The sequence below is a fragment of the Empidonax traillii genome, unplaced genomic scaffold, assembly GCF_003031625.1.
Source record: "Empidonax traillii isolate 1590-97213 ecotype Southwest subspecies unplaced genomic scaffold, ASM303162v1 scaffold385:size1130455, whole genome shotgun sequence".
NCBI lineage: Eukaryota > Metazoa > Chordata > Aves > Passeriformes > Tyrannidae > Empidonax > Empidonax traillii.
The window spans coordinates 194494-222275 of record NW_020955578.1 but is presented as its reverse complement, the minus strand read 5'-3'; the positions used below and the strand labels follow the sequence as shown (position 1 = coordinate 222275).

Here is a 27782-nt window from a genome sequence, read left to right as displayed (position 1 = left end):
CCATATTTCTGTAATGACATTTTAGATTAGAACAAACATTTTCTCTTTTTAAAGCACTTTTATTAGGAAAAAAAATAATGAAAAAGGTTGTTTAACAAATAACATCTCTGAAGTTGGTCAAGTTTACAATGAAATCTGAGAGTTGGAGGTTTCCCCCCCACAAAATCAGAACAGTTTGTACAAGTAATGGTTTTGTTGGTTTGTTTTTTTTTATGTAACCAGAATGTCCATGCTTGGAAGTTTTTGTAGGTATCTACACAAAAACCTATGACTGAGTTTCATATCCCAAAGGATCAAGATCCTGGTCCAGAAGTATCAGAGAAGATTCCCTCAGCTTCTGCAGAAGCTTTCTGAGTTCTTCTTTTGAAAATACCTAAGAATAAATAATAAACCATAATAAAGTTATATTTATTTGCCATGAATAGAACTGATATTAAAACAATGGTCATTAATTAAGTTACTATCTTTCTCATTTTATTTTTTTCTATTCAAGATAGTGTGCGCATCAGGCATTTCAGAATGACCTTTAGTAAGGCACAGGAAGCTCGTAGCAGCATCCAAAATCTGAAGGTAGGCTCAAGATAGCTCTGTCTCATTTTTAGGGTTTTTTTCAGGCTTTAGGAGGGAAAGAAGGTTAGGGGTAAACAAGGGCAAACCTTTCTGAAATGAAATGTAATTGCAAAATCAATTACAATTCTGCAGCTCAACTTAGAATCATAGAATTGTTTAGGTTGGTAAAGACCTTTAAGATCATGGAGTCCAACCTTTAAGCTCCCATCCGAAAATTAGTAACTGCAGTATTCCAAAGAACTGCTGGTCAAAACACTGGCCATTATCCTCTGTGTTTCAGAGTTAACTCTTTGATTCCGTAAGTCAGAATACAAGGAAACCCTTTACTACTTGCCGTTGACAGGAAGTGATAAAGAAATTTAAGGAACATATGGCATCTTCCTCTCTTTATAGAAGCTTCTTACACAGCCAACCCACGGAGCCCTTAAATGAAAGCTGAGCTGCCTGCAGCCCTCACTAACTCACCGTGTACAGCTTGTGCCGCTCGGAAGCGACCATGTCTGCCAGGCGCAGGCACTCCTGGTACTGCCCCGTGCTGTGCAGCACCGTGTGCAGTAAGAAGCACATCATTGGCAGGCACAGCTTACGCAGCAGAATCATCTGGTGTGTTCGTTCGGGGTCGTCCTCGGCATCCTTACCAGAGTAATACAGCATATTAGTGTTATGAAAATCTACTTTTAAAAGGCAACTCAGCATAACCACATCAGTAGTAGCGTCAGAAAAGTGGACTAACCAGCCTAGACTGGACTGTCAGACATGATTTTCATGGTAACTGAAGGAGAAAGCAAGCTGTACCTGATCACAGCAAGGCCAGAGCAAATTAAACAGGAACACATCAAACTAAAGGTGACAAGGGTACAACTGAGTACAATCTCTGCTTTGTGGTCTATGTTGTGATATAAAAATTTATTTTACCTCTCTAACATCAACCATCCATCCTCCATCAACAAACAGCAACACATTGTACATTTTCTCCTTAACATCAGCTGTAAGAGCATCCAAGAGGCCTTTCCAAATGCCATAATCCATCTGGCAAAGAAACAAAAAATAAACTACTGCAGAACAGGATGATTTCCAAAGCTATTTTAAAACAGACTCTTCACCAGCATGCAACAGTCAGTGTAGCTCCAATTCAAATTAGAATCTTCAGCCAGTGGCTAAAACTTAAAACCTGCTGCTAGCAGCTATTTCCATCCTTGCTTAATTCCCTGTCCAGAGAGTCAGACAAGCTGTTCAGAAGCAAAGCCTCTCAAGGCACATAATTTTAAACAACTTATTCTGCCATGCTTATCAAACAAACATTTGTATTAACTGAACACAGTATATTCATACTGGTCAGACATGTAAAAAGAACTTTTGGCAAAACAAAACTTAAGTATCTTTTAGAAAACAAAAGGTGATAAATACAAGAATAAAGAGTTAATAGCAAAATCAAGTGCTCAGATTTATTAGTATCACTGACAATCAACAGATAATAATGAACATTTACTACTACATTACCATATCTTATGTAGAGCTAAGGCATATTAAAAAACCAGAGTTTATTGTGCAGTGCCATTATTATTCTATTGTCTTATACTACTCCCTTCAATCTAAAAATAGAATAATTTATAATCGAGTTCTTAAGCAATATGACATAGCAGTCTTCTACTCTGTTTCACTGAACTAAGACTTCCTCCTAAGCAAAACCACAAAAGTTTACACTAAATAACTTGGACTTTTACTTACTTCATACTTCTTTTCTTTATGTTCATGTGCCACTTTTTCAGTGAAACTTGCTTGTGGTAACAAAGATGGCTTCTGTGGAGCTGAGTTCATGTGTTTAAACCATTCGTTAAAGGTTTCATGGGCTTCCTGGATTGCATTGGAAACAGTGTTTGGACATTTTTGACTCGTATAATAACCAGAATGTCATTACATGCACAGCTATAATGCATCAAAAAATCAGAAGTGAAATTAAATGGACAAAGCTAGATTTTAACCACCAAGGTAAACACACCATTATTTCTAAGTAATAACTTGGAATACTGTATATTTGAAACTCACCAAATATGCACGAATACATAAATGTTCCCGTATAGCATTGTCATCTTCAGCTGGAAGTGGACTGTCCATTCCCTGTTCTTCCCACTGGTTATATATTTCTGCTATAGAATCTTGGGGAATCTTCACAAACACATCTTTTGCAGCTTCGTGTTTCTTGGATGCTATGAGAATGTGAACTGGGTATCAACAGCTTTGCAATTTCCATACCTTATTTTCATAAGCTGACAAAGCCATGCTTTTAATGGACTAGATTCAGTTATATCAAACGTAGCGCCAAGAGCCAAAGAGAACAAAACCAACATTTAAAAAGTCTAGAAAATTTGTGAAGCTTAGTACCCAAGAACTTCCTCATGATTGCATTGCTTTGCTTAAGTGCTTCTGCCCTCTGTGCAGGATCAAATACGAGCCAGTCAATCACATCTATTTTCAGCTGATCTGCCTGTAAAAACCAACATAGAGGTTCACTACCATTTCAAACATACAGCTGATGTTACACACATTAAATCTGATCAATAAAATACCCAAGTTTGGAAAGCATTATGACATAGTAACAAGGATCACTTTATTCAAAAACTTAAAAAACAATATCTGCAATATGGAATAATAAAAAAAATAATTTCTAAGTGTTCCCAAGATACTGAGCATGATCTCTCAAAATTTTTTATGGATTACAATGCATTTTCCTCAAACTCTAATACGAATACACTGTACAAATATGGTTTATGGAGCCCTTGCTATAATCTTCAGAAATGCCATCAGCCTGCACCTCTTGTGTTAGATAAACTACGTTTTTGTCTTAGCTTAAACTTTGTAATGAACAGCAAAAAAATTGCCCAAAATCTGCAAACAATCAGTTGCTTTCTAAACAGCACTTTGAGTACAGGCTATTACAAGTACCTCACTGTCCCTAAAGTACTGAGTTTGATCCAGCTGATGTTAAATAGTGGTGAAAGGAAACTGTCAGTAAAGGCAGCATCTGCTGTACCTAGAAATGTCACTTGGACATGTTAAAAGGTACATCTGAGATACTAAGTATTAATCCTTGTAGTTTGTAGAAGCTACAAGAACATCCTACTCTCAACCACAACGTAGTATGCTGTAGTCATTTCATGGGCTTTATCTTCACTTGACGTCTGCATACAGACATGGCTGCTGAGCAACACACACGAGGATCAAGGACAAGCAGAAACAGAAGTTATGGATTTGTGCAATATCCTCACTTAGTCACACGGAAAGTACGTTTTCCCAATAGGCTTTTCCAAGGCAATTTCCACCATTGTTGAAAGAAAAATATGGATCATACGTGGTCAAAGACTCCATAGTTGACTGCAAACTGGAATATCTGCTCTGAGAAGCGGACTCACCTCTGTTGTGCCTGTATCTAGCATTTGGTCATGGTGACTGAATTCACCAGAGTCCTTCTTGCGGATGTTTTCAACAACAGTTTTTGTTATGGTTGCAACATCGAGACCTGGATTAAGAAAGAACTATGTAAGAACTACCATGAACTCAAACTTGACAAAAAGTGAATTTTGGACTCCAACAGTTGATCTTATTCCTTACTACTGGTAATTCTTATCAATCTGTTCACACACACATTGTCAGAAAAAAATTTAAGCTTTTGAGCTGTGTAGTTTACTGCAGGTATTTTACAAGAATGATATTTGATATGAGAGAATATAAAATATGAGAAAAATAATAAGACAACTAACAAGTTTTTCAGTCTGTGCTGAGGACCAGCGTATAGATATATTTGCTAAGACCATTGATGCCTACAGTTCTGACAGCGAGACCATGATTTGACAGGAATGTACCAGAAAAAGCTCAGAATAGTTCTTTTACAGATGCTTAAGCAGGATGTTTTATTTTTGTAAGCCTTAGCCCAGTTTAAGGGAAAATGACTGAAAAATGACTGAAGAGAAGATAAGACACTGAAATATCCAGTAAATCTATTTCTTTGCAAATTTTGAGTGGCACAGAAGCATTGTCAAGCAATGGACAGTATGCTGCTTTCCCATAGTCCCCTTTTGGTTTGATGTACAGGCCTGGAAGGAAGTTCACCATTAATGCAGGCAACCCACCATGACTAAGAAAAAGCACTATAAATAGGATAGAAGAATTAAGATACTCATAACATTCCTAAATCCACAAATAGGTATATAGTTTTATAATTAGTTCTCTGAAATAATATGACCATGTCAAGCTTCAGAACTTGTATTTGAGACAGGCAGCTGGTATTTAGTTCTTGCTGTGTTTGGACATAATCCAGCAGCCAGTGATATTTAGTTTAATTCAGAAAAGAACTTCAATTCCAGCTTAGTTAAAACACATGTGTATACCTACTTGAAGAAGAGATCAGCAAATTAATTTTATTTAATTGAAAAACAGAGAAGACACAGAAAGAAAAAAGTATCACATTCGTAGCTAGGTCTTGGAGCAAAAACTACTGAAACACAAAAGAACCCAGGATACAAAATGATAATTGGAATTTCAGGATCTCTCACCTGCATCTTTTGCCAGTTCAAGGCAATGGTGGCGTTGATCACTTTCAGTAACATCTTCAAGGAATAAAGCATACTGAGCAACGGCGAGCTCTGGGGGTAGGTGGCTCACATAAAATGCTACTAAATCTGTGTGCTTCTCAGATATCATCCGCTGTAGAACAAAATCCAAATACACAGAACAAGAAGCAAATGTATAAGAAGCAAATATATATATGATATACATTATTATGTAACTATATATATAATACATAAACATATATTCCTCTGTGTAAATGCATAAGTGTGTTTACACTTCAGTAAAAAACATGTGTTAGGTAAAAACTTCTGATTATTTTATCCTGATGTAGGAAGATTCCACTCAGCTTCTAAACAAGGATCAATAAAACCGTCTCTTATTTAAGAGCTGCTGACAGAAACTCTGCATATTAGGAAAGCTTCCATGTATCTCTTGAGAAGAGAGCATTAGCTGCATCATAGCTCTTTTCATCCTGTAACCTTAAGTTTCCTTTTCTTCCTCCTTTATGTCTAAATGACATTAGAGAAAGCAAACTGTATTTCTGAAAGCTTACCTGAATGTAGGTCTTTAGGACTTCAACAGAAACTTCCTCCTTGTTGCAAACAAATATAAATTCAATTTTAAATTAGATAATGTGGAAAAAAAAGTAAAAGATACTTTACAGGCTATCACTATTAAAACAGACACAAGGTTATTTGCTTATTCCTGCTTCAGTAATCTACACGAACAGGTTCTACTGGAAGAACTGTTTCTCTTGGAGTGTGATAAAAAACCCCAGGTCTTCTAATTCAAAGATTTAGTGTTCCAAGGATTTTCTTTTTCAGCAACTGGATGACACAATCTTTAGGCTAACTGGAAAGTTACTTTTAAAATGTTTTCTATTTATTTCCATTTTATTATATTTTTAAAATTAATAAACAAAATGTCAGGCATACAGATTACTATTGCATTGTACTACAGGCACTGTTTTATTATAAAAAATTATAATGTAACAGGGTATAAATATCATCTTGCTCTTCTGTAGTAGCCTATACTAAACAACCAAAGTATAGTCTGAACACCTGAAACGGCTTTAGCCAAGACTCAACAGTTACTCACAATCTCACAATGGAAGTTATGTAGGAAATTGCCCCTTTTTTGTCCCCTCTGTTAAACATATGCTAATGGCTAGTTCTACCACATTTCAGCCTAAAGACCTACTCTGTCCAATTTTAAGTCTGGCTAAAAAATTACTACATACACACACACATATTCCTCTTATTTAGCTAAATGTTAACTGACTTCAAAATAAATTTTAACATGGGAATAAAGCAATGATTGGAGGCATGAATAAACATAATAACTCAGAGCTGTGTTTAAATCGTCTAATGAAAACACATGTTTGCCGTTTGTCAAAAGCTGTTGTATTCAGAAACTTTTTTGTTACATAAGGGCTTCTAAATTTTAAAATAGTAGAAAAGGAGAGCTTGTAATTACTTCGTATTTCCTCAGAAGAGAGTAATTACAGATATGTGACCCATCTGCATATTTAGCATAAATAGGCTAGGTAGTTAGTAAGCTATACTTAGGTCATATTTCGAGGTAATATGACAGTTTCAGCTTTCTGAAACTACCTCAAGAAAAAAACACGTGTGAGCTTAGAGCAGCAGTACCTGCAGTTCCAGCAACTGCCTATATGAATAGGTTATATTCAAAACATCTTGGCTGCTATGAATAAGCCTAACATTGAAGTCTGAGTCAGGACCTTCTCAATAAAGGGTTTATGAGTAAAATCCACCATCCTCAAGAAACAATTTTTAAGCTCAACAGGAGGAGAGGAGGATGCTCTTTTCTCATTTAGGCTGTTGTATTTGGGCTCCAAGATCAACAAATACACTTTCTAAGCATGCAGCTCCTTATCAGCCTGGAAGTAATTTACCATCCCTCTGTGTTGTTTATGTATTTGGACACCAGCACTTCTACTGCAAAGACTACCTACTGCTTTGACAACAAATCAAATACAAGAGAACTTACCTTAGTCTGCATACCCAGAGTGCGGAAAAACAGAATAAGATGCGTCATGAAACGAAGGAGGTGTCCTGGGAGCACACTTCTGTCTTTGGAAAGCCACCTGCTGAATTCTTCCATCAAACCTATAGCCACCAAGGAAAAGTTTGCATTAGCCATATCATGGGGAAAAAAAAAAAACACCCGAGAAATATTTCAAAATTACGCATTTATTCAATAAATGGAATTTAGCCTCAGAAGTCCAACAAAACAGAACAGCAATAATTTTGGAAAGATGTAGCTGTTTGGCTTAAATATCTACTGTATGTATTTTATAATTTCTCAGGAAAAGCTTTGCATATATCCTAACACATTTACGTGACTTCATGACTTCTTTGAAAACTACCTTATATGTCAAACTGCAGAAAGTCAAACTACAGAAAGTCCCTACTGTTTTAGAGCTCAGCTTTAAGGTGGAGTTTGCCTACTCCATGCTTCTAATCCATTCACATTAAAATTTCTGTAAAGGTCACTCAAAATAATGTAGTCAATTGACAATTAAAAATCACTTAGAGAAAAGCTCACCATCCACATCTCCAAGTATAATGAATTTCTGAATCACATGATAGTGTTCTTGATTCTCCTCTATAACCCTCTGGAGACAGAAACAAAAATTTCAAACTTTGAATAAACTCTTATAGCCTAATGTATGAAGAATACAAACTTATAAATAGAGCAAAGGTTCCTCAGGGGAGAAAAAAGCTATCCTATTTCAAAGGGTATTCTTCATAAAGAGCAAGAGAAAAGGCACTTGCAGTCTCCATGTCAAATTACAAGAATATCGACAAACTGAAAGAACCAGAATATAGATCTGTACAGTTAATACTTTCGTGGAAGAGATCCAAGACTAAGGGCTTTTTGCTCTGAAGAGGAGAATAAACAAAGATGATACAGATAACAAATTCTACAAAGTCACAGAAGAAGTAACAATGTGAATAAATCCCTAAGGAAAGGCCTGTGAAAGCTACTTGAGGAAGAAGAGATTTTTTTTTCCCCCTGCTGTAGAGGAATTAATGCAAGAAATGCAATCCAAATGCATCTGTAAATTTGCCATATGGTGAGGACTGCACTGTGTTGCAATGGCAAATGCAGCTGGCTGTATCTGTAGCTGACTGCATGTCTTTGACAAATGCCATATGTCCATGCCGGCAAATAAAAGTAAGTGTAGTATCAATTTAATCATCGCAAAAGCAAACATGCTTTTAAATTTTGAAAGGTCTCTTCTGAAATATGCACACAAACCTCGTATAAAGAAAATGCAATGTAATCAATCTTTGAACATTCTGTCAGTGTTGAATAGTTGATTTACTCCTGATTGCTTTGTATGTCTGAAAACACTTGACAGTCAGCTGTTTCTTTAGCACATGCAGCTGGTTTAGCAGATACAGGGCAAGACAAAACCTGTATAATTTTCATCATTAAAAGGTGGCAGTATATAGAAAAATCTACTTGAATTGAGAAATAACACATTATAGAGGTAGAAAATATAAAATGAATCAGTCATTGTGCATATTTGAGCATTTCATTAAATAGTGCACTGAAAACAGAACGCAGTGAGTAGTTTAAAATGGTAAACAGTGAGGAGAAACACTGCAATTAATAAATACCTTTTTGTCTGTTGCCTGAAGTTCTTCAAAAACCTTTTCTGAAGTCCAGCTTCAAAGTAGGAGAGAAAAGACAAAAAGCATTACCTTGAATATTCCAAACAGATCATACAGTGTGCTTTGTTGAGTGTAGGAGCATAATTCTACTTGATACTTACTTTGTTTCTAAATAGTCTCTAGGGAGTTCTTCCATCTCCTCTGCAGTTACTACAGAGGTTCGTATTTCCTGCTCAACTAGAGTGTCCACCATGACCCTGAAATATGCCCAAACAGTATCTTCCCAGGTATCACAAACTGGAAGAAGCTACAGATTAAAAAAAAAAAAACAAAGCAAAAATTATCAAGAGAGGGAGAACTATCTCCCAAACATAGCAACTATAATTTAGGATCAGCTTTTTGGGCACTAAAGCAGACTAGTAACCATCATGAACAGCAGCCTTTCCTTCACCAAAGCAGGATGACTGAAAAAGTCAGCAGGAATAATACTAAGAAAAGACTGTTTAGACACAGTCCTACAAGGAGCAGCAGTGTTTGCCATTGTCCTGTTTACTATATCTTTAAAAGTACGATAACCAGTAATTGCAATATTTCCGATGAAATCTGATGATATCACTTTCATATATGAGAAAGAAAATGCACAACTACCAAACAACTTATCTAGGAGGCTTGGCCTACCTGTTTGAGGTTTCCACTCAGGGCTGCATAGATTGCTCTTTCATACCTATTAAACTGCTCCTAAAATAAAAAGTAAAAATACCCAAACTTTTAATTACAAAGCATTTAAGTTTTCTAGTCTCTTTACATTAGATTAATCCATTGAAAACGTTCCATTTAACAGATGGAAAACCACAGGACACACAAGGAGCCAAAACAAAAATAGCAAGTGACTTTCCCTTCACCAGCATCCCCTTGTAACTTACCTGAAAAATTTATATTGACCTGGAAAGAAAGCAATGGTTTTCCTTTCCCTTTCAGTAAAGTCAAGATGAAAGTCAAAGTGTCAGTGGTTTTACTTTCAACAAGAAAAGAAAAGGAACACATTTCCTGAAAAACTGGTGATGAATATGTAGACTTCTCACTACAGTACATAAAAATGTTATTTCAGAATTCCTCTTAGCAGCATTAATTGCAAATCCTATAAGCAGCAAATACAGAGGGGGTAAGTTTACTTAAAATCATGTTTCAGAGTTTAGAAAAGTTTAAATGTGTTAATATCAAACAAACCAGCATTATCTTACCTCTTCAGCCATACGCCAACAACAGATTTTCCAAATGCACCTGTATGGATTGCCTTGAACAGGCTCCAGCTCTTTTCCTACACGCAAAGAATAATTTAAAAAAAAAAAGGGAGGAGGTGTGTGGAAAAAAAGAAAAAAACACTATTAAAAAAAGAGAACCCAGGAACAGGTAAAGCCTATTTTCTGTTATTAACCCCATTTTGATCCCTTTGAAACTTTTCCCAAAAGCATTTTGATGCTTTTGACTGGGCCGCAAGGTGGCTGTTCTGGGAAGTTTGGTAAATTTGTATCTGTAAGTTACAGTATTTTTAAAGTTTGGCTGCTATCTAGCTTTGAAGAAAATTATTGTTTTGGCTATAATGTATTTACAGTGTTAACATTTGGAAAAAAAACAAAGTTAAGGAAGAAAAGGAATTTTTTGTAGCTCAAGGAATCAAAATTTTTAAAAAATGTCACTGCTTCAGTGCTGCTATTTGTATGCACCTGCATGAGGGCATTCAAACCCATATAACAGCAAGTTAGGTAGGTAGATTCAAAACAAGCCTAGGACACTGGTGTAGCATGCAGATAAAAGTGACAGGCTATCGGGATTTGAAAAGTAGGAAAGCATTATGCCTTCCACACCCACCTATAACCAACACTTAGACTTGTTCCTGAATTCCTTGCTAAATCCTGCAATGTCCTGAGCACAGAGAGAAGCAAGGCACTGTGTTATAAATGGGACCGTGTGCAAGGAACCCTACTACCAAGGAAAAAGGTAGTTTAATAATTTTCAGGTATCTTAAAGGCATCTCTACTTCCTGCACTTGCATTTGCTGAACTCTAGCCCTACTATACCTTTCTGAAGATAGAGTCCAATTTGAGTTTGTAAGCAACAAAATGTGTACTAGATAGCACAAGTCAGATGTTAAGAAAATATAGACTGAAGTATTCTATGGAGGTGGAAAAGATTCATTTGGAACTCTGAGACATCTACTTCCTAATGATTGTGCCTGATTTTAAAAAAGAAAGTGATTTTACTATGTTTAGATGAATTCAGTGAACTCATACCTTCAACTAAAATGATTTCATATTAGTGTTTACATGTTAACAGACATGGGAAAATATTTTAGATACAAAAAAAGGCTCTTAAGAAACACCTATTTCTCTTTGCCACAGACAGATATTAAGAGAAAGTCCTCTGCTCTATTTTTATATCTGTCTCAAATGCACTTTGGAACAGATACCTCCATTAATGTTTGGATCATGATACAATTTCCAGCCTTCCAAAGTTGCAGCTCTCCAGGCCTGACCACACCGTTTGCATAAGCGCTGTGCCTGAAAAATAATGGATTTTCTCAGCAAAAGACTTTGAGGTTGGAAAACCTCCAGCTTCTTCTTTAAAAATGTGAACATTATTAAAATAGTTAATTTGTGTAGATTCTACTATGTGAGAAATAAGCACAGAGGATCTTAAACTCAAAACAACGGAAAGATTTCAAAGTAAATCTCATCACTTTTTTTTCACCAAACTTTTTAGTTTTTCAGTCAGTATTTATAGCAATGAGAGAAATGTGCTACAGTTTCATCTTTGTTAGCCTAAACAGCTGCTATGCATCCTTCTGAAGTTTAAAGTGTTGTCCTATTGCTTATATGTATAATCCATCTCTTCATGCAGTCATCTACTTTTCCAGTTGACTTAGAACCCCCACTGAAGGTGTGAATTTATATTCACGTTCATAATGCCCTGCAGCAATATGCTCACATTCCCATAATATCAGAAAATGAATAGATGTGCACTATATTGGAACAGAATATGAACAAGTAACCATATTCCTGAGACTGAGGTCTTTGCAACAAGAATCTCGAGTCACCTTTCCCTCCCCTTACTCAACTGCCATTATTTTTTCAATAACATCTACTCTACGCCCAAAATTACTTAACTAAAAGCAAGATTTCATCAAAATGCTAATTTAGCAGTCAATATTGACAATAAATTGAAAATCATTACAAGCCAAACTTAAACAGACATTTTAGTACACAGCTTTTCGTTGGCTTTAACAGCTTTTCATTGGCTTTAACAGTAAGATATTTTAAATCTTATTGAATTAAAAGTTATGCTACCTCATCTGTCATTCCTGCTCTGATGAGAGTGAAGAGATACTTCAGTAACCTTGCATCATCTTCTCGGTCCAAATCATCAAGTGGCAGTTTCTGTCGTATGGGAGCATCTGGATCCTGCAAGAAAAAAAGTCACCATTTATCCACACAATGTCTATATGTCTCTTCCATTAAATTCCTGCTGTTTTATAATTTGGAGTCACTTTTTCATGTTGGCACAACAATCTGTACAACACATGTACTATTGAGCACGATACTTCTCAGTTTTTCCTCTCTCTTTTATTCCTCTTCTGTCACTGTTCCTATCAGAGGAACCCAATGCAATTTATTTATTCTACTGCCTTGTTATTTGCCCCAAACTTCTTATCTTCCAGGTCTATTCTCACCTTCAAACATCCTTTCCCCTTCTATCCACCTACCGCTGTTTCTCCTCTTCTACCTCCTGTGTGAGAAGGCTTTTCACAACAGCTGCACTCGCTTCTATCTAATCCAAACAGATTTTCTTAAGCCAGTCAGTACCTCAGATCACTCCCTAAATGAATCAATCTTCTACAACTGTTTTGCTGTCACCAGGGCAGTTAATTACCTCGTTCTGCTGGACAGTACTTTCTTTCCTTGCCTTCTCTCCTATTAGCTTTTCCTATAGTAACTCTCCAAGAATTGCCTCAGGACTCGGTTTCATTGTAGTAGTTATTGCGTAAAGACAGCATTCCCTTATCTTTAATGGCTCCAATTGCTCCCAAACATTTTTCTAAGCTTTTCTGCTTAGGAACATGAGTATTTTTCAGACATAAAAAGTCATAATAAAGCCATTTACTTCACCAAATAGGCCACAAGTACTCGTGATGGGGGGGGTGTTGGGATATGGAAGTGACTGCTGAAAGAAAACAGAAGTCCACAGTGATCCCCAAAAGAGCTTTTGAGGTGCCCGGCCTCACAATATCTGTACTGATTTTTAGATATTACCATTATCTAAGAATTTCCTAAAATGGAAAGCTGGGAAAATAGCTCTCTCTAATGTATTTTGAAATCAAGCCTTATTTTTATCTAATACTTACCAACTCTGTTACCAGAGCTCGAGAACTTCCAATGTATGTACTTGACTGTCGCTGCTTCAGGGTATGCAGTGTGTTATCCCTGAAAGCAGTGGAATGTTTTACAGAAAAATTATTTTTTAGCAAGCATCTTTTAATAAGACACAAATATTGAAAGATATTTTTTCTTACATGGAATTTGTTTACAGAAGAGACACTTGGTTTGGTTGATTTGTTATGGACTGTGCTACTGTTGTGAAAATGCAACATTTCACAAGAGGTACAATATTGGAATCAATACATATATCTTTGATTTTCAAAAGCATCCATTATTTCAATCATTCATGTATTTAACTATTATTGATTTCTGCAGAAGCAAAATTTCCCATTAGCATTCACTATAAAGTCAGCCAAGGACACAAATTCAGCTTAGGATAAACATGATTCCAAAAGCCTATATTCACTGGCCATTAAAAGCAGGTTTATAAAGGTAGTTTTTGGTCTTTTCTGCCATACCCATCTGAGATAATAAAGATGACAATAATAGCTTCTAGTGAAGGGTCAATGACACAAAACGACAACAAGTACTTAAACAGGCAAAAATTAAAGCCAGATAAAGAAGTGGCCAGCTGAGAAATACACAGAAGAAATCCTCATCTATGTTAAGATTAGGTTAAGTTGGTTTGATGGTTTTTCCTTCCATCCTTGCCTCCCAAAATGCAGTAACTGACTTCTGAGAAGATATACTTCAGCAGACAGGTAAGAAATCTCAGTTTTTACATTTATGACTTTGAAGAAAAGAAGTGAATACAATGACCAACTTAAAAAATCCACTTCTTTCCAAGAGTGATTCTGTGATTGCAAATCTTACACTTGATGACACTTGATGGGAGCATGTATGTAATTAAAGAAAGTCTGAACTCACCAATATACTGTTTTTGCATAAAACTCAATATTATCGGAGAAGTCCCCAATTTCATCCTTAGCAATGCTCTCTAGCCAATCTACCACCAGCTGGAATAAAATTAAATTGCATTTTTAAAGCAGATATGTAACAAATAATACTTTTACTGCCTTCCTCTCATTTCTGTATCTATTTGTTATCTACTCGGCAACCAAAAGGCATACATTTCACTTGCATTTTAAGTACCCAGTATGAAGGTTGTTGGCACTTAATCTCTGTTTCTCATTGGATGCTGCAGTTTACTACAATGCTATTTAACAGTTTATTAATCAGAATCAACAGTAACAGATGCTGCAAATGGGAACAGTTCTCAGCCTTTCATCATCCCCAAGTCAGACTGAAAAACCATCCTGATCATTAGAAACTAAGGAGCATTATTTTTATGCATACAAGGAATAATACACTTGAGTGAATATAAAAAAGAGCATTAGAAACAACTTCAAAAAGTGCATAGAACGTTAGTGTTATAAACATTTAATCTATTTTCATTCTCATATTAAAAACTTTCCGTCCTACCTGACTTTGTCGAACAAGTGAATCTTTCTGAAAAAAGTTGTCTACGTTTGTTTTTTCACTAGCAGTTAAAACCTGTTTAAGAAAAAGCTGATTATTACTTCATGGAAAAGAAAACTACCACAAAAAAGGAATATCAAACTGAACACACGGTAATTCATAAACTTTCTACAAGTTCAGTATGCTATCTCTACCCTCCCACCTTTTAAAAAATGGATGTCACTATACGTTGATTTATTTGGATCTTTTAGATCCAGTTACACTAAAAACTGTAAAAATGAGATTCAGCATTTAAATCACAAATTTATGACCACAGAAAGATTCTAAACAGTAGATCCATGGATTCCACTGGCTGCACTCATATCATCCTAAATCCCATTTGTTGCTATACATTAAAACAATGAGATTTTCCAAGATCATGTGAACGTTTAATATAAACATGTGTGAAAAAAAACCCCAAAAATAAAACCAACTCGAGAGACCTGATCCTTCTATCTGATCTCCTGCATTAATTTAGCTTCCAGTAGACTTGCAATAAGAAGAGAACAGGAGATATGTTTTCCTAAAATACACAGACAGGAGGAGACTGGGGTTTTTTGGCACAACAGTGTTTAACAGTGACAGCTTTGCAGTGGGAATTCCAGAGTAAGCTCTTTTTTTTTTTTTTAAGAAGAAAGCAACTGCGATCACAAATTTTACAAAGGCAGTCTTTTTACTTATTGTTTTGTCTTCCTAAGCAATCTGGCAGCAAAGACTGGAAGCGCTGTATTGACATAGACAAGATGACTACAGCTGAAACAAGAACACTAAAAAAATTGGATTTCTCTGGAAATAAATTGCAATCAGAATTGCAAAGGCTAGACAGTTTGAGACCACATGTTCTTCTTTTAGGCAAAGCAACATTATCTCTGATCGATGGGAATGTTACAGCTACTGATGCAGCTTTTAAAATAAATTAATAGTTATTTCTAGTGAATTTAGGTTTATCTTGTGCAGAGCCAAGAGCTGGATTCAGTGATCCTCATGGGTCCCTTCCAACTCATACTTTATGATTTTCCATGTGTATGTGGAATATTTAAGGAAATAAAACAAACAATAGTTAAGAATATTTTTTACACTAGCATTCTCTCTTTAGAACTGAATATTTAGATCTACTCTTCACAATATATGAAATAATTTCATATTTGTCTTGATAAAAATCAGTCTCATTTTTCAGCTTTGAATTTTGAGATTCTAAAAATACAATAAAAGCATTTAGCCTGTATTTTGCTTATTTAGCTTCTTATGTCACTTCAAAAAAAAAAAGTCCACACTCACTGTGATATCAAATGCAGTTTCATCTTCCAGTGCAGACTGTATTCTGTCTCTAGAAATAAAAGTGCAAAATGATTAAAATAAAGCTGAGAAAATGTAACAGAATGTGTGAGCAAAAATACTTAAAAAACATTTACAAAAATGTTTAAAAAAAATTCTAAAAGTTGCAAAGGTAATAAGAATAGTTCTCTTTAAAACTTTCATTTCTGTAAATAGATAATCAACAGACATATATATCAGAACCTAGTTCCATAAACAGTTTATTAATAGGTACTTAGTTGCTTCACTCCCTATGTATAAGCTCCTACAAAATATATGCAAGAAAGTCATCTCTGTAGAAAAACATAACATGCTTTTCAAAGGAATTACCTATAAAGCGAGGACAACAGTCTCCAAGTTACCATCTCCTGCTTGAGAAGCCACAAAACACTGGCAGTTTTGGAAAACTTTTGCTGTCCAGGAGTTGCCCGATAAACTATTTTCCCCAGTATATTCACCTGAGGTAGATAAATTTATACATAGTTAATATTGCCCACCAGTATATTTTTTTCCTAAATGCTTTCAACGACCGAGTTTCATTATCATCTCTTCAAAATAGGTACACAATACTCCACATCGTAAATTCCCTTCATTAGTAATAAAAAACCCCCATTAACACAGACTAGAGGGTATAAACCAAGAGAGTGGTTGCAGCCACCAAAATCCCCAGCTTTTTTTCCATATACATCAATATGAAACATTAAGCTAGCCCTACTGGTATTAGTATGAGCGATTATGAGCAATTATGCATTTATCCATGCCTAAAAGATACTTTCTCCTTTCTAGCTCTGTTAGATGAGGGAACCCAATCTGCTGGTTACCACATAATTCATAGTATCACCAAACAGAAATTCTACTATTTTTTTCCTTTATTTACTATGAAGAAAACTACACAATGAAATCTTTTCCATTGCTGGCTAGTTTCAGAGCTCCTACTACTTCCAAGAAGAGTCTTAAACTCTTACATTTTAGGTGTACCCAATTCATCGGGCATCAATATACTCACTGGTTTTCAAGTGGGAGGTGAACAACAGATTTGGAGAAAAGAAATACGTGTACCATTATGATGCAAGAGAGGAGCACACAAGATTTCATTACCCCCCAGAAAATATGAAGAGCTTATGGCTGCTAGGAACCACTGGGCTAATCTGAGGGTACAGCTGACAAGCAACACGACAGCTCAGGGCTGTTCCTCCACTCCCATGCCAAGCCCCATCAGCAACATCCAAGCTACACCTTAGAGCAGCATCTTTCACTGTACTCTTGTACATCCTTGGCAATGTACAGTCAACTGCCCTCAGTTCCACATGGCTCAAAACAACCACTCTGTTATTCCCCAACCTTGTCTATGTTATCCATATTCTCCAACAGGAGTTCCACTGTCTCACAAAATAATCAAGTTCACATTTATTTTCCTCCTCTTATCTGCTTCCTACCTGAGCACACAACTGTGGTACATGCCTCATTAAAGATCTCAGCATTCTCCACCTCAGCCTCAACAACAAATTTGCACGAAAGACGGTTACCAACCCTCCATTAGAACACATTTTCCTAACACAGACAGAGGTGTGAAGTCTCTTAAAAAGACTTAATCTGTACACTTCTCTTGTGATCAACAATTACAGAAGCATCATAATTTCTTCCTTTCAATTTGTCAATCCCTGTTGATTCTGAGCTAACAATCAACAACCAATCAAATAAAGAACTGTGTCTAAAATCAGAGACACCTTAGAGCCAACGGTGAGTCCTCTATGGCCAGCTTGTTAGTAACATAGCAGAAAACTTAAGCATCATAATACAATGACTTTATTTATTTATACCTGAGAAAAATAGGTACATTTTAATCCAGCTTATTAACATTAAGAAAAACATCTATATATCTGCTACTGTGTGTTGCCACTTGACACTTGCAGTGGAGTGGCAGCCAGATGACATATTTTAGTATTCAGCAAGCTACACCATGGGTATTTCTGTGCCAAAGCAGTGTATGAAGAAGGAGCGATGTTCATCAGTGAGTGACACTCAATGCTAGTGTGACTCGTAAGACTGCAACAAGCTGGAAGATTTAAAGTATGTTAAGCACTGTGACTTCTCAGCAATACTGCTTTGGGAAGAGCAAGTAAACTACTTACCTGATTGTTACAAATATTTTCATATTCATCCACAAGATCAAAAATGGTAGTTGATGTATGCTTCAGGAAGGAATGCAGAAAATCTGAGTACATGCTCATAGTAGCTAGAAGAGATTTAATAAGAAATAGCCACATTAGTCAGATAAAAAACCCCAACAGACTACAAAAAAGTCCTTCTGATGACAAGGAATCTCACCTTTCACAAATTTAAATGAGAACAATGACGATATCAACTATTTACATCCTATAAAGTCAGAAGAACTTATCAGCTAAGACAGCAAGACAGATGGAAGTTATGAACTAAGTAAAATAATTATAAAACTTCAGCTGTAGATATGTCTTCTGCAGAAGTTTTAACAGCAAACTCATTTGAGTATCTCCAAAATCCACTAATACGGTTGTGTCTTACATCACCAGAGCATCCCATTTTTTCCATCAGGTTCCACAGAAGACACAAACTCACAAAACTTCAATGAACTGGAACAGTTTAATTTCCTGAACTTTTTCAACTGCTTTTGACTAAGAAATAGCAGCAAAATAATAGTAAAAAAAACCCCATATAAATTTATATCCCACAAATAGGATTATTATGAAAACTCCAGCTTGCCTTACCAGCTTCCCCAGGATCATCCTCACGCAACAGTACAGCACTCATTGTGACATCTTCTGTCATATTGGACAAGTCTGGATTCACAAACATTCCTGTTTGCTGAGGCGAGAGTGCCATTGTCCAGCTACTTTCATCCAACTAAAACCACAAGAAAATAAAGAAAATAAATTGCAATCTCAGATATTACAAGCCTAGTTCCACGTTTTTTCCTTCTATATGAACATTATATAAACAGAGAATCCTAAAAAACGAATAGTGAAATAACTGCATTTGGATAAGGTGCAACTATGCCTTTAACAAACAGCTCTGAAAAGATAAATTTTAATCTGGAAAAAAAATATTTTTTTTTCCTGAAAATAACTAAAATGGAAGTTAACCTAGTAAACCCACCTACTTTAGAACATCAGGTATCACTTTTCATCTTGAAACAAATAAATCACTCTAAACTTTCATATTCCAAGTGCTTAGCTAGTCTTTCAAAGTAAAAAGATCACAACATTGACTAGCTTCTAAAGCAGCTGTGAAAAGTTAAGCAAAATAGCTAAAATTTGAATCAACCATTAACCTGTCTTTCAACCTTCTTGGTGAATTGCTCAAAACCATTTGATCAAACACAGCAATATGTTTAAAATAATAGCAAGTATCAGAATATTGAAGGAGGAAATAAAGACATACCTATACTTTGTGGGGAGTATTTCAGGTAAGGTATTTGATAACATATCTGACATCAGAACAGCAAAACAGCCAAAACAGAAGACTGACTGTACATATACTGCACTGATAGGACAGCTTCCTAGAGGTGTTCCTATACGAGCAATTGCTTTCTCAGCAGCAATTAATACTACACGAAGACGTAGAGATGTGCCACTGGCTGATTCTTTTTCTGGACTCTTGTTTTTACCCACAGTATTCCTCCTGCCTGATCTCTCTCTGCCATTACTCCCCTCTAGCCAACCAGAACAGAATGCTACAGTCCTCCCTCTGCAAAGTAAAAATAACAAACACAGTTCCAGCAAGATCGTATCAGGTCTCTGTGGGAAACACAAAAAGGGCTGATGAGTGTTATCTACCAGCAAGTAAATTTCCACAAATAAAAGTCCTTTCTCCTGTCACCCTCCTCTGAAAGCCTTAGTCTAGTCCCAAATTTCCCCTGCTAATCTAAACTGGATTCAAATCAGACCACTAAATGTTAACCTAAAACGTATTCCACTCACAAAACATTAGCTACACGAGGCTCTGAGTCAGAGGAAAAGTACCAGTGCTGAGAGCTGTATACATGTTGATCAACTAGGCCCTAGAAGGTGATAACTTATAAAGAAACAACTAAAAGGGAGAATTAATTAAAATGCATATACAGAGAGAAATCTAAATTTCTTTTGAGTTAATTTAAAAATAAACAGATAAAATAGTTCAGACGTCCCTACTGATAACTTTTCCAATCAATGTTTTTCCAAAAACTTTGAAGTAGAAGATAATCAATGTCCTCTAAAAAGTCATCAGAAGAGCTTGTTCTTTGAAGTCCAAACTTTAACACCTAAGTGAAGCCTAATACTGGAGAGTGCTAAAATAAGAAAAATTCTCAAGTTTTAACTTGCTGACATAGAACAATTATCTTCAAAGAATTTGTAAACAAGCAATATCAGGATTTTTGTAGTCACAAGCTGATGTTATAAGGACTAGTTTAACACACATGGTGTATTTGGAAAGTCCTTAAAACCCCTCTATTATTCCTCACTGCATCTGCTCAAAGAACAACACAGTAATAAATAACACCAGCAGCAAGCAGCAATCGTAGTACTAGGAAGCTTATACCACCCACAGTCTGTCCTTGGTGCAAACAACAGAGAAACGCTGTAAACTTGTAGTTTCTTATGTTACAGGAATAAAAAAGATGCTCTAACCACCTTACCATTGACAGATTGCCAAAAAGCCCAGAAGTTGGTAGAATCAGAGGAGATTTCCCTCCTGTTCCCAGGATGGCAGACATATCTGATGGCTTCATGGAGCTCCGATGTAGTGCAGTACCTGAAAGAGAGAGAGGCTTTTCTGAAAAGAAGTATTTAAAGCCATTATGCTCTAACCAGAAGCTCCAAAGGAAATGTTTTAACAGAGACTGAAGTACTTATGAAATCCAGCAGCATTCCAGATAGAAGGCTGAAGCCAGGTTGAATGTGAGTGTACATATGCACCAAATATGTGACACACCTTCAGTTACTGGAGTTCACTGGTAAACACATGAGCACAAAGAACAGTGCATCTCCAGACACTCTTCCTTGGAAATTTGTCTCCAAATCCTTAAAGCAAAAGGCAACCACAAACCTGCTCTACCAAGCATCACATCTGCTCCAGATACTTCTTGCACATCAATCCAGTGCCTAGTGTTCCCAGCAATATCTGACTCATGTAAACTCTGCTTTGCAAGATGATAAATAGCACATCCTATGACAACAAGAATATCCACCACAACAGACCTTCCTACAAACCAAACATCACATAATTTCCATCAAGACAATAGCTACTTTGGTCCCCTAATCAATCACAAACAGCTTGGGAAGCCATCTGAAAATACTGATTGCATCAAGAAAATGACAGACAGGAGCTGTGTCAATAGTGGTAGAGGGAATGACAGAGTTCCAACATTTTGGTAGCAAATTTGGGGAGAGAAGTGCTTGTACAACTTTCAACAGCAGTTCCTGCTTCAGTCAGCATTGAGACCACTAATACTTCCTTTTGGTCTCCTGGAATCCAAGGCAATCAAAAAATGCCCACAACAGCATATACAACTCCAAAATAAAGGGCATGTCCTGGGTCTCCATCAGATTCCATCCAGTTTAGATGCAAAAGATAAAATGTCTATGGCACTTTTCTTTTTTCCTCCAGTGCCTAAGGTAAACAGAACAGCAGAAGGTACAGCCATCTTCTTGGAGCTTGATGGAAAACACACTGCTTAGATGATGACAAAAAAGAGGAATTCCCAATATAAATGCCTGAATGATGACAAAATAAAGATTACAGGAAGAGACTGACAGGGAAAGGGGAGGTAAGCCCTGGTGATAACAAGGAAATGTAAGGAAGGGGCATGTTTCTTTATTTCAGCCACAATTAGTGAGGAAGGCTCTAAGAAGACTACAGACCCTTTCACAGTATGTTTAGCATCAAGTCAACACTAAGAACAACAATGCTGACACATAAATAGCTTCTGCTCAAGAAGAAGGCTGATGCTAACAGCATTTATCTTTGCTGCTGGCTGCCGAAATAGAAGCCAATAGATGTTACAGTAAATAAGAACAAGCAGGGGCTACACGGAACTTGGAAAGAACCCCAAGAAATCACGAAGAATCAGTCTCTCTGGAGCTTCATATCTTTGCCCAAGTGTCAGTTATGGAAGAATCCCCAAACACTAATATGGGTCCACTGATGCAGAACTTGGGATGAGACTGGGAGGTTTCAGGGCAACCTAACCCTAGCCACCATGTGTGGTTCCACAGCCTTTCTGTGAGGTGTGCTATTTCTTCTTCTGCTAGTGGAGAGGGAATAATTCACTGATAAACAAATAAATAGCCAATAATCACCAATAAATAAATATGCAGAAAGGTCAGCAACAGAATTAACCGGTTAGAAAAAGAAGGATGGAAAAATATCTGATGACATGCTACACAACAGACAATCTTGAAGAATCAGAAGCTACTGCAAAATCAAAAGAAGGTTGCAAGAAGAAGGAAACAACAAACTGCTCACTAAAGCAGAGAAAGTGAAATGATACTGGATATATTCCTGTACCAAACAATGAAAACGAAGCTCAAACCCACTCTAAAAACTAAAGGGCAAAAATTCATTGTTAATCAGGAATAGCATAAGCAAATAATGTATGAACATAAATGCTGCCTGCTACTAGGTGTTTTTGTCCATTTTCACAAATGCCTTTAACTGCAAAGTCACAGAATCACCTTGTAGCTGAGTGTATTGGGTCTGCACAGCTAGGCCTCAGTGAGAAGCTGCCAGAAGCTTCCCCATGTCCAGCAGAGCCAATGCCAGCTGGCCCCAAGATGGACCCACCGCTGCCTAAGGCTGAGCACCTCAGCAGTGGTGGCAGCACCTCTGGGATAACAGATTTAAGAGGGGAAGAAACTGCTGAGGGAACAGCAGCAGCAGAGGGAGGAGTGAGAAAATGTGAGAGCAACAATTGCAGAAACCAGGTGATGCAGAAGGAGGGACTGGAGGTGCTTCAGGTACAGGAGCAGAGATTCCCCTACAGCCCGTGGTACAGCCCATGGTGAGACAGCTGTGCCCCTGCAGCCTATGGAGGTCAGTGGTGGAGCAGAGATTCACCTGCAGCCCATGGAGGACCCCACACCAAAGCAGGTGGATGCCCGAAGGAGGCTGTGACCTCGTGGGAAACCTCTGCTGGAACAGGGTCCTGTCAGGACCTGTAGCCCTGGGGAGAAAGGAGCCCATGCAGGACCAGGTTTGCTGGCAGGACTTGTGACCCTGCAGGGGACTCATGCTGGAGTGGAAGGGACCCACATTGGAGCACTTTGTAGAGAACTACAGCCCATGGGAAGGACTCACATTGGAGAAGTTCATGGAAGACTGTCTCTCACGGGAGGGATCCCACAAGGGAGCAGGAGAAGAGTGTGAGGAGTCCTCCAGAGCAAGAAGGAGCAGCAGAGATGATTTGTGATGCAACGATTACAACCCCCTTTCCCCAACCCCCGCTCCACTGGCAGGGGAGAAGCTATAAAATGTGTGAGTAAAGTTAGGTCTCGGAAGAGGGAAGGTGTTTTTAAGCTTGGGGTTTATTTCTCATTATTCTACTCTGATTTGTTTGGTAATAAACTGTTTTCCCCAAGTTGAGTCTGTTTTGCCTGTGACAGTAATGGGTGAATGACCTCTCCCTGTCCTTATCTTTACCTATGAACCTTTAATTACATTTTCTCCCCACCTTGTCCTGCCTGACATGGGGAGTCATAAAGCAGTTCAGTGAGCAGCTGGCATCCAGCCAGGATTAACCCACTACTCTGAGTTTGGAAGGAACCTCTGGAGATCATCTGCTCCAAGTCCCCTGCCCAAGGGTGTGTCAACTTGAAAAGGTTGCTCAGGACCTTGTCCAGTCAGCTTTGGTTATCTCCAGGGACAGAGGCTCCACAGACCATCTGGGAACCAGTTCTAGCATTCAACCACCATTACAGAAAAAAGGTTTTCTTATGTTTAAACAAAATTCCCTGTATATGCCGTTGTGCCTATTGCCTCTTGTCTTGTCACTAAGAAGAGCCTGGCTCTCTTTTTATTCCCTCTCATCAAGTGTTTATATACAATGACAAGATCCCCCAATCTCTTTCCCATAAACAATCCCAGCTCTTCTCAGTCTCTCCTGATATGTCACATACTTCAATCCACTAATCAACTTTGTGGGCCTTCACTGGACCCATTACAGCACGTCCACATCCTTCCTCTTATGAATTGCTATTAATTATGAAGTACGAGCGGGTAAGCGCTTTAACTGAACAGTAAGAGAGCAAGCAGTCTTACCTGGCTGGTGAAGCAATGAATTAGGAGTGCGGGAAAGAAACTGGCTTCTGGGTGTCATGTTTCCAAGAGTGTCATCCAGGGATGTGAGAACTGATTAATAAACAAGTTAAGAAACACTTTCCTAAACATGCTTTTGGCTCTATTCTAAATGATCGTGAATACTTGGAAAGGAAAAATGTTATGGAAATTTCAACCTCTTTCAGAGGAAAACAGAAAGTCCCGTTCCTAAACCTGAGTTAGGTTACAAAATGTTTCACCAGAACCTTAAAGTTGGAGGGCTAAAAGGGACACCACAAAGCAAAGTTCACAAATATGAACACAGCAGGTCTGGGACTCCTCACAACTGCTCAGAGCAAAGAGAATCCTTATGCCCCATAAGGAGCTGCTTTATGCTACATCAACCATAACGAGAAAGTTTGAGTTTGAAAGCATTGTTTAAAGAAGTTTTCTCTTCAGTTCCAGGTGGTCTGTTGCCCTATTTTTCTTCTTCCTGTCAGCTACTAGGTTCAGTGCTCTAGGTATGATTTACTAAGAAGTAGGTGTATAAATGTTTCAGCAGCCTGCATTATTAGTGTCCAGGAACATCTGGATTCCTAGGCACAATACAATCAGGGCAAATACCTCACTAGTTTTATTTTACATGCAAAAACAGAAGAAGCAGCAAATGTACTGGATTCTTTTGCTATTATAACCATAAAAATACCCTTATCTTAGCTGTCAAATTACATGGGGGCTTTTCCTTATTGCAAAAAAGTAGGGTGCAAAATTCCATGGAAATTTAAATCTATGTCTGTGCACTACTCTTGCCATTACAGTGGATGGAAAGCTAAGATACACTGAATCATCACAATACTCTAGTAACACAATATCTGCAAAAGAGCACAGAGCCATAAAATTAAGATATAAGGAAGAAAAATCCTTTTTCTTTTCCAAAACCTCAGACACGGAATCAGCTACGGCTCACATAGTTCTCTGGGTGGACATCAACCTGAGTTCACACGCCCAAGAAAAACTATAAAACACCACACTATATAAACATAATGGCACAAGTTTAGCAGACAGGTAATGCAATATCCTTGCTATCACATTTAACCCACAGTTAAAATAATCTACATACAGTCAAGAACAACCTCTTACTTTCCCCAAAATCTTTTGAATAATCTGTTCTGAGCCATCACTACAACAGTTTTGACATGGTTTGAGACTACAATGTAAGAAAAAGGAAGAGAGAGAGAAAATTCCATTCAGAGGAAATACTTTCGAGAAAAAACAAAGAATTACATCTTTTAGCTTACTTCTAAGTTCTTCTGTAAAGGACAAGTAATGTACTATGTTGCTGAAAATGCAGCACTTTTCTAAATGAAACTCATCCAGATTTCCTAAGTCAGAGTCATTAACATCCCTCCCTACTGGTTTTTAGATAGTGCAATTACAGTTTTGGTTTTGAATTTTTCTCCTTAATGCATGAAAATACCACACAGAAAACTGACTACAGTAGGGGAAAGTATGAGACAGCTCAATAGCATAATTTTGACTGCAGAATACCTCAAAAATCAGGTAACAATTTCACATTACATTCATACATTCTTCGTTTTAAATGGGTATAAAGAGTAACTTATTGCATATTCAAAAACTATTCTCAACATGCTTAAAATCATAGCAGTAGTAAAAAGAGATACATCTGGTGAACACAGCAAGCACAGGTTAAAGAGAAGGCAAAAATTCTTTACAGAAAAAGGATACTAGAAACTCTTTTCTGAGAGCCTTGCTTTCTTCCAGGTCTGGCCATCTCTGCCTCAAGGGGGGATGATATGTCTTCAAAACCATTTCTAGAAAACAGCAACACAGACAGAAAGCAAGCAAGTGAATTCAAGCAGAAAATACAAGACTTTTTGTTGTGTCAAAGTAACCCCACATCTGGGAAACTTAAAGTGTTAAGTCATCCCTAACTCTACTACTGATGTCTAGTTTCCTCTGCAGAACATCTAGCACTGCTTATCAGGTGAGGGAAACGACTTTGCCTGAAAAACCACACTTTGTTCCTTCTACACCACAACAAACCTTTCTTATTATTATTAAGAAAAAAAAAAAAGGCTAGTAAGAGATGCAAGGTATGAAATTTAATTTTGAACGAAAAAATTAAATTGAAAGACTAGCGTGATTTCACTATTTGATTTTTTCTTCGGATACACGCAATCACTACAGATGGGAAACGTTCACGTGTCTTGCAGAAGGGAAAGAACCCACTCCCAGTTGCCCAGACGCGGAGGAGCCGCTCCCGGTGCGCTGAGAAGGTACCGCGGTGATGCCTCACCAGGCCTGGCAAAGGCCTGGCCCCGCGATCCCCGAGCAATTCACGGCTCCTGGTTAATACACAGACACACTCAAGGAGCAGCAACCGCGCTCCAAGCTCCCGGGTGACACAAACGCCCCCCGGTACCCGCAGCAGCCGCTCCCGGCCCGCAGCCCGCGCTGTGCGCACCCGCTCCGCCGGGGCCCGTGTCACACTCGGCACAGCCCCGGGACGGGGCACCGCCCGCCCTCGCCCCTCACCTGTCCATGGCAGCGGCCCCGGCCCAGCCCGGCTCAGCACGGGCTCCAGCCTTCCCGCCTCCGCCAGCGCCGGCCCGTGCTCCGGAAGGACACGGCCGCCTTCCGCCCGCACCGGGCGGGGCCGCCGCGCTGCCCGAGAGCCCTGGCGGCGTGGGGGACCGGGCACTGCCGGCCCCGAGCACCGCCGGCCCCGGAGCGGCTGCGCGGGGGCCAGACAGGCCGTGCTGGGGATGAGCGGTAGCGGCGAGACCTGCCCTCCACTGTTAGGCCTAAGGCTGCTCTCCTCTGTCCGTCCCCGCCATCCCGCGTTAAGGGACAAAGCTTAAAAAGCCGCCGTAGTTTAAAAGTGCCTGGTGCTGTTTGCGTTACCTCGCCGCACAGAGAAGGGCTCATCAGCCGGGCAGAGGGTTTCATTCATACAGCTAGAGCAGCCAGCGCCCCGGCCTTTGCAAAGACGGGGTTGTTTTCACCGACTTACAAACCCGTGTCAACTTCTCCCCTGTTTCTCCCACTGTAACTCAGACTGCCGTCACCAACTTTAAAGGGTAAAGTAACTACCACGCAGGACCACTCACACCCTACCCGCATGGACAAACTTAGGAAACAAAGTTAGGAAACTACCTCTCCCCTTCCTTTCCAAAATGAATTTTGCCTACTTTTTAACTACCGAAAAGCACTGTTACTACTCTGTCACTACAAACAGCCCTACTACTGACTGTAGTTCGTTTACTTGTGCTCTAGGACAAGGAAAACCGCCCAAACACACTTGGAAGTACGTGGTAGCCCCCCCTTGGAAGGGCTACAGCTACAATGGGGTACTTTGAGCAAATTATACGTTCACATTCCTCACAAGGATACACCTGACAAGGGTTGCAAAAGGCAGCAGAACTGCAAGATGTGAAGTCCCATAACCTGTTAAAGATGCTGATAAAATGCCGTGGCACCCAAGCCTGGGGTCTCACTGACGCTG

The 27782-nt window shown here is 38.3% G+C and overlaps 1 protein-coding gene across 2 annotated transcripts; it reads right to left on the bottom strand.

The window, feature by feature from the left end:
• Nucleotides 1-43: 43 nt before the first annotated feature.
• Nucleotides 44-27295, bottom strand: NUP107 (nucleoporin 107). Of its 2 annotated transcripts, none has more exons than XM_027893280.1 (28): nucleotides 26813-26878; nucleotides 26003-26088; nucleotides 24260-24349; nucleotides 20640-20755; nucleotides 18733-18868; nucleotides 18121-18224; nucleotides 16319-16446; nucleotides 15953-16001; nucleotides 14639-14710; nucleotides 14084-14172; nucleotides 13183-13261; nucleotides 12128-12241; nucleotides 11251-11341; nucleotides 10025-10101; nucleotides 9462-9521; nucleotides 8945-9090; nucleotides 8790-8838; nucleotides 7708-7777; nucleotides 7150-7268; nucleotides 5690-5728; nucleotides 5121-5271; nucleotides 3981-4087; nucleotides 2953-3055; nucleotides 2617-2777; nucleotides 2299-2424; nucleotides 1486-1599; nucleotides 1036-1203; nucleotides 44-373 (listed from the first exon to the last, which is right to left on the bottom strand). In XM_027893280.1, the coding sequence occupies exons 1-28, from the start codon at nucleotides 26818-26820 to the stop codon at nucleotides 266-268; spliced, it is 2760 nt and encodes a 919-aa protein (XP_027749081.1). In that variant the 5' UTR covers nucleotides 26821-26878; the 3' UTR covers nucleotides 44-265. The 2 variants fall into 2 exon arrangements, with proteins under 2 accessions (XP_027749081.1, XP_027749082.1); XM_027893281.1 differs by lacking the exon at nucleotides 26813-26878 and adding an exon at nucleotides 27291-27295 and having other exon boundaries at nucleotides 52-373.
• Nucleotides 27296-27782: the final 487 nt, after the last annotated feature.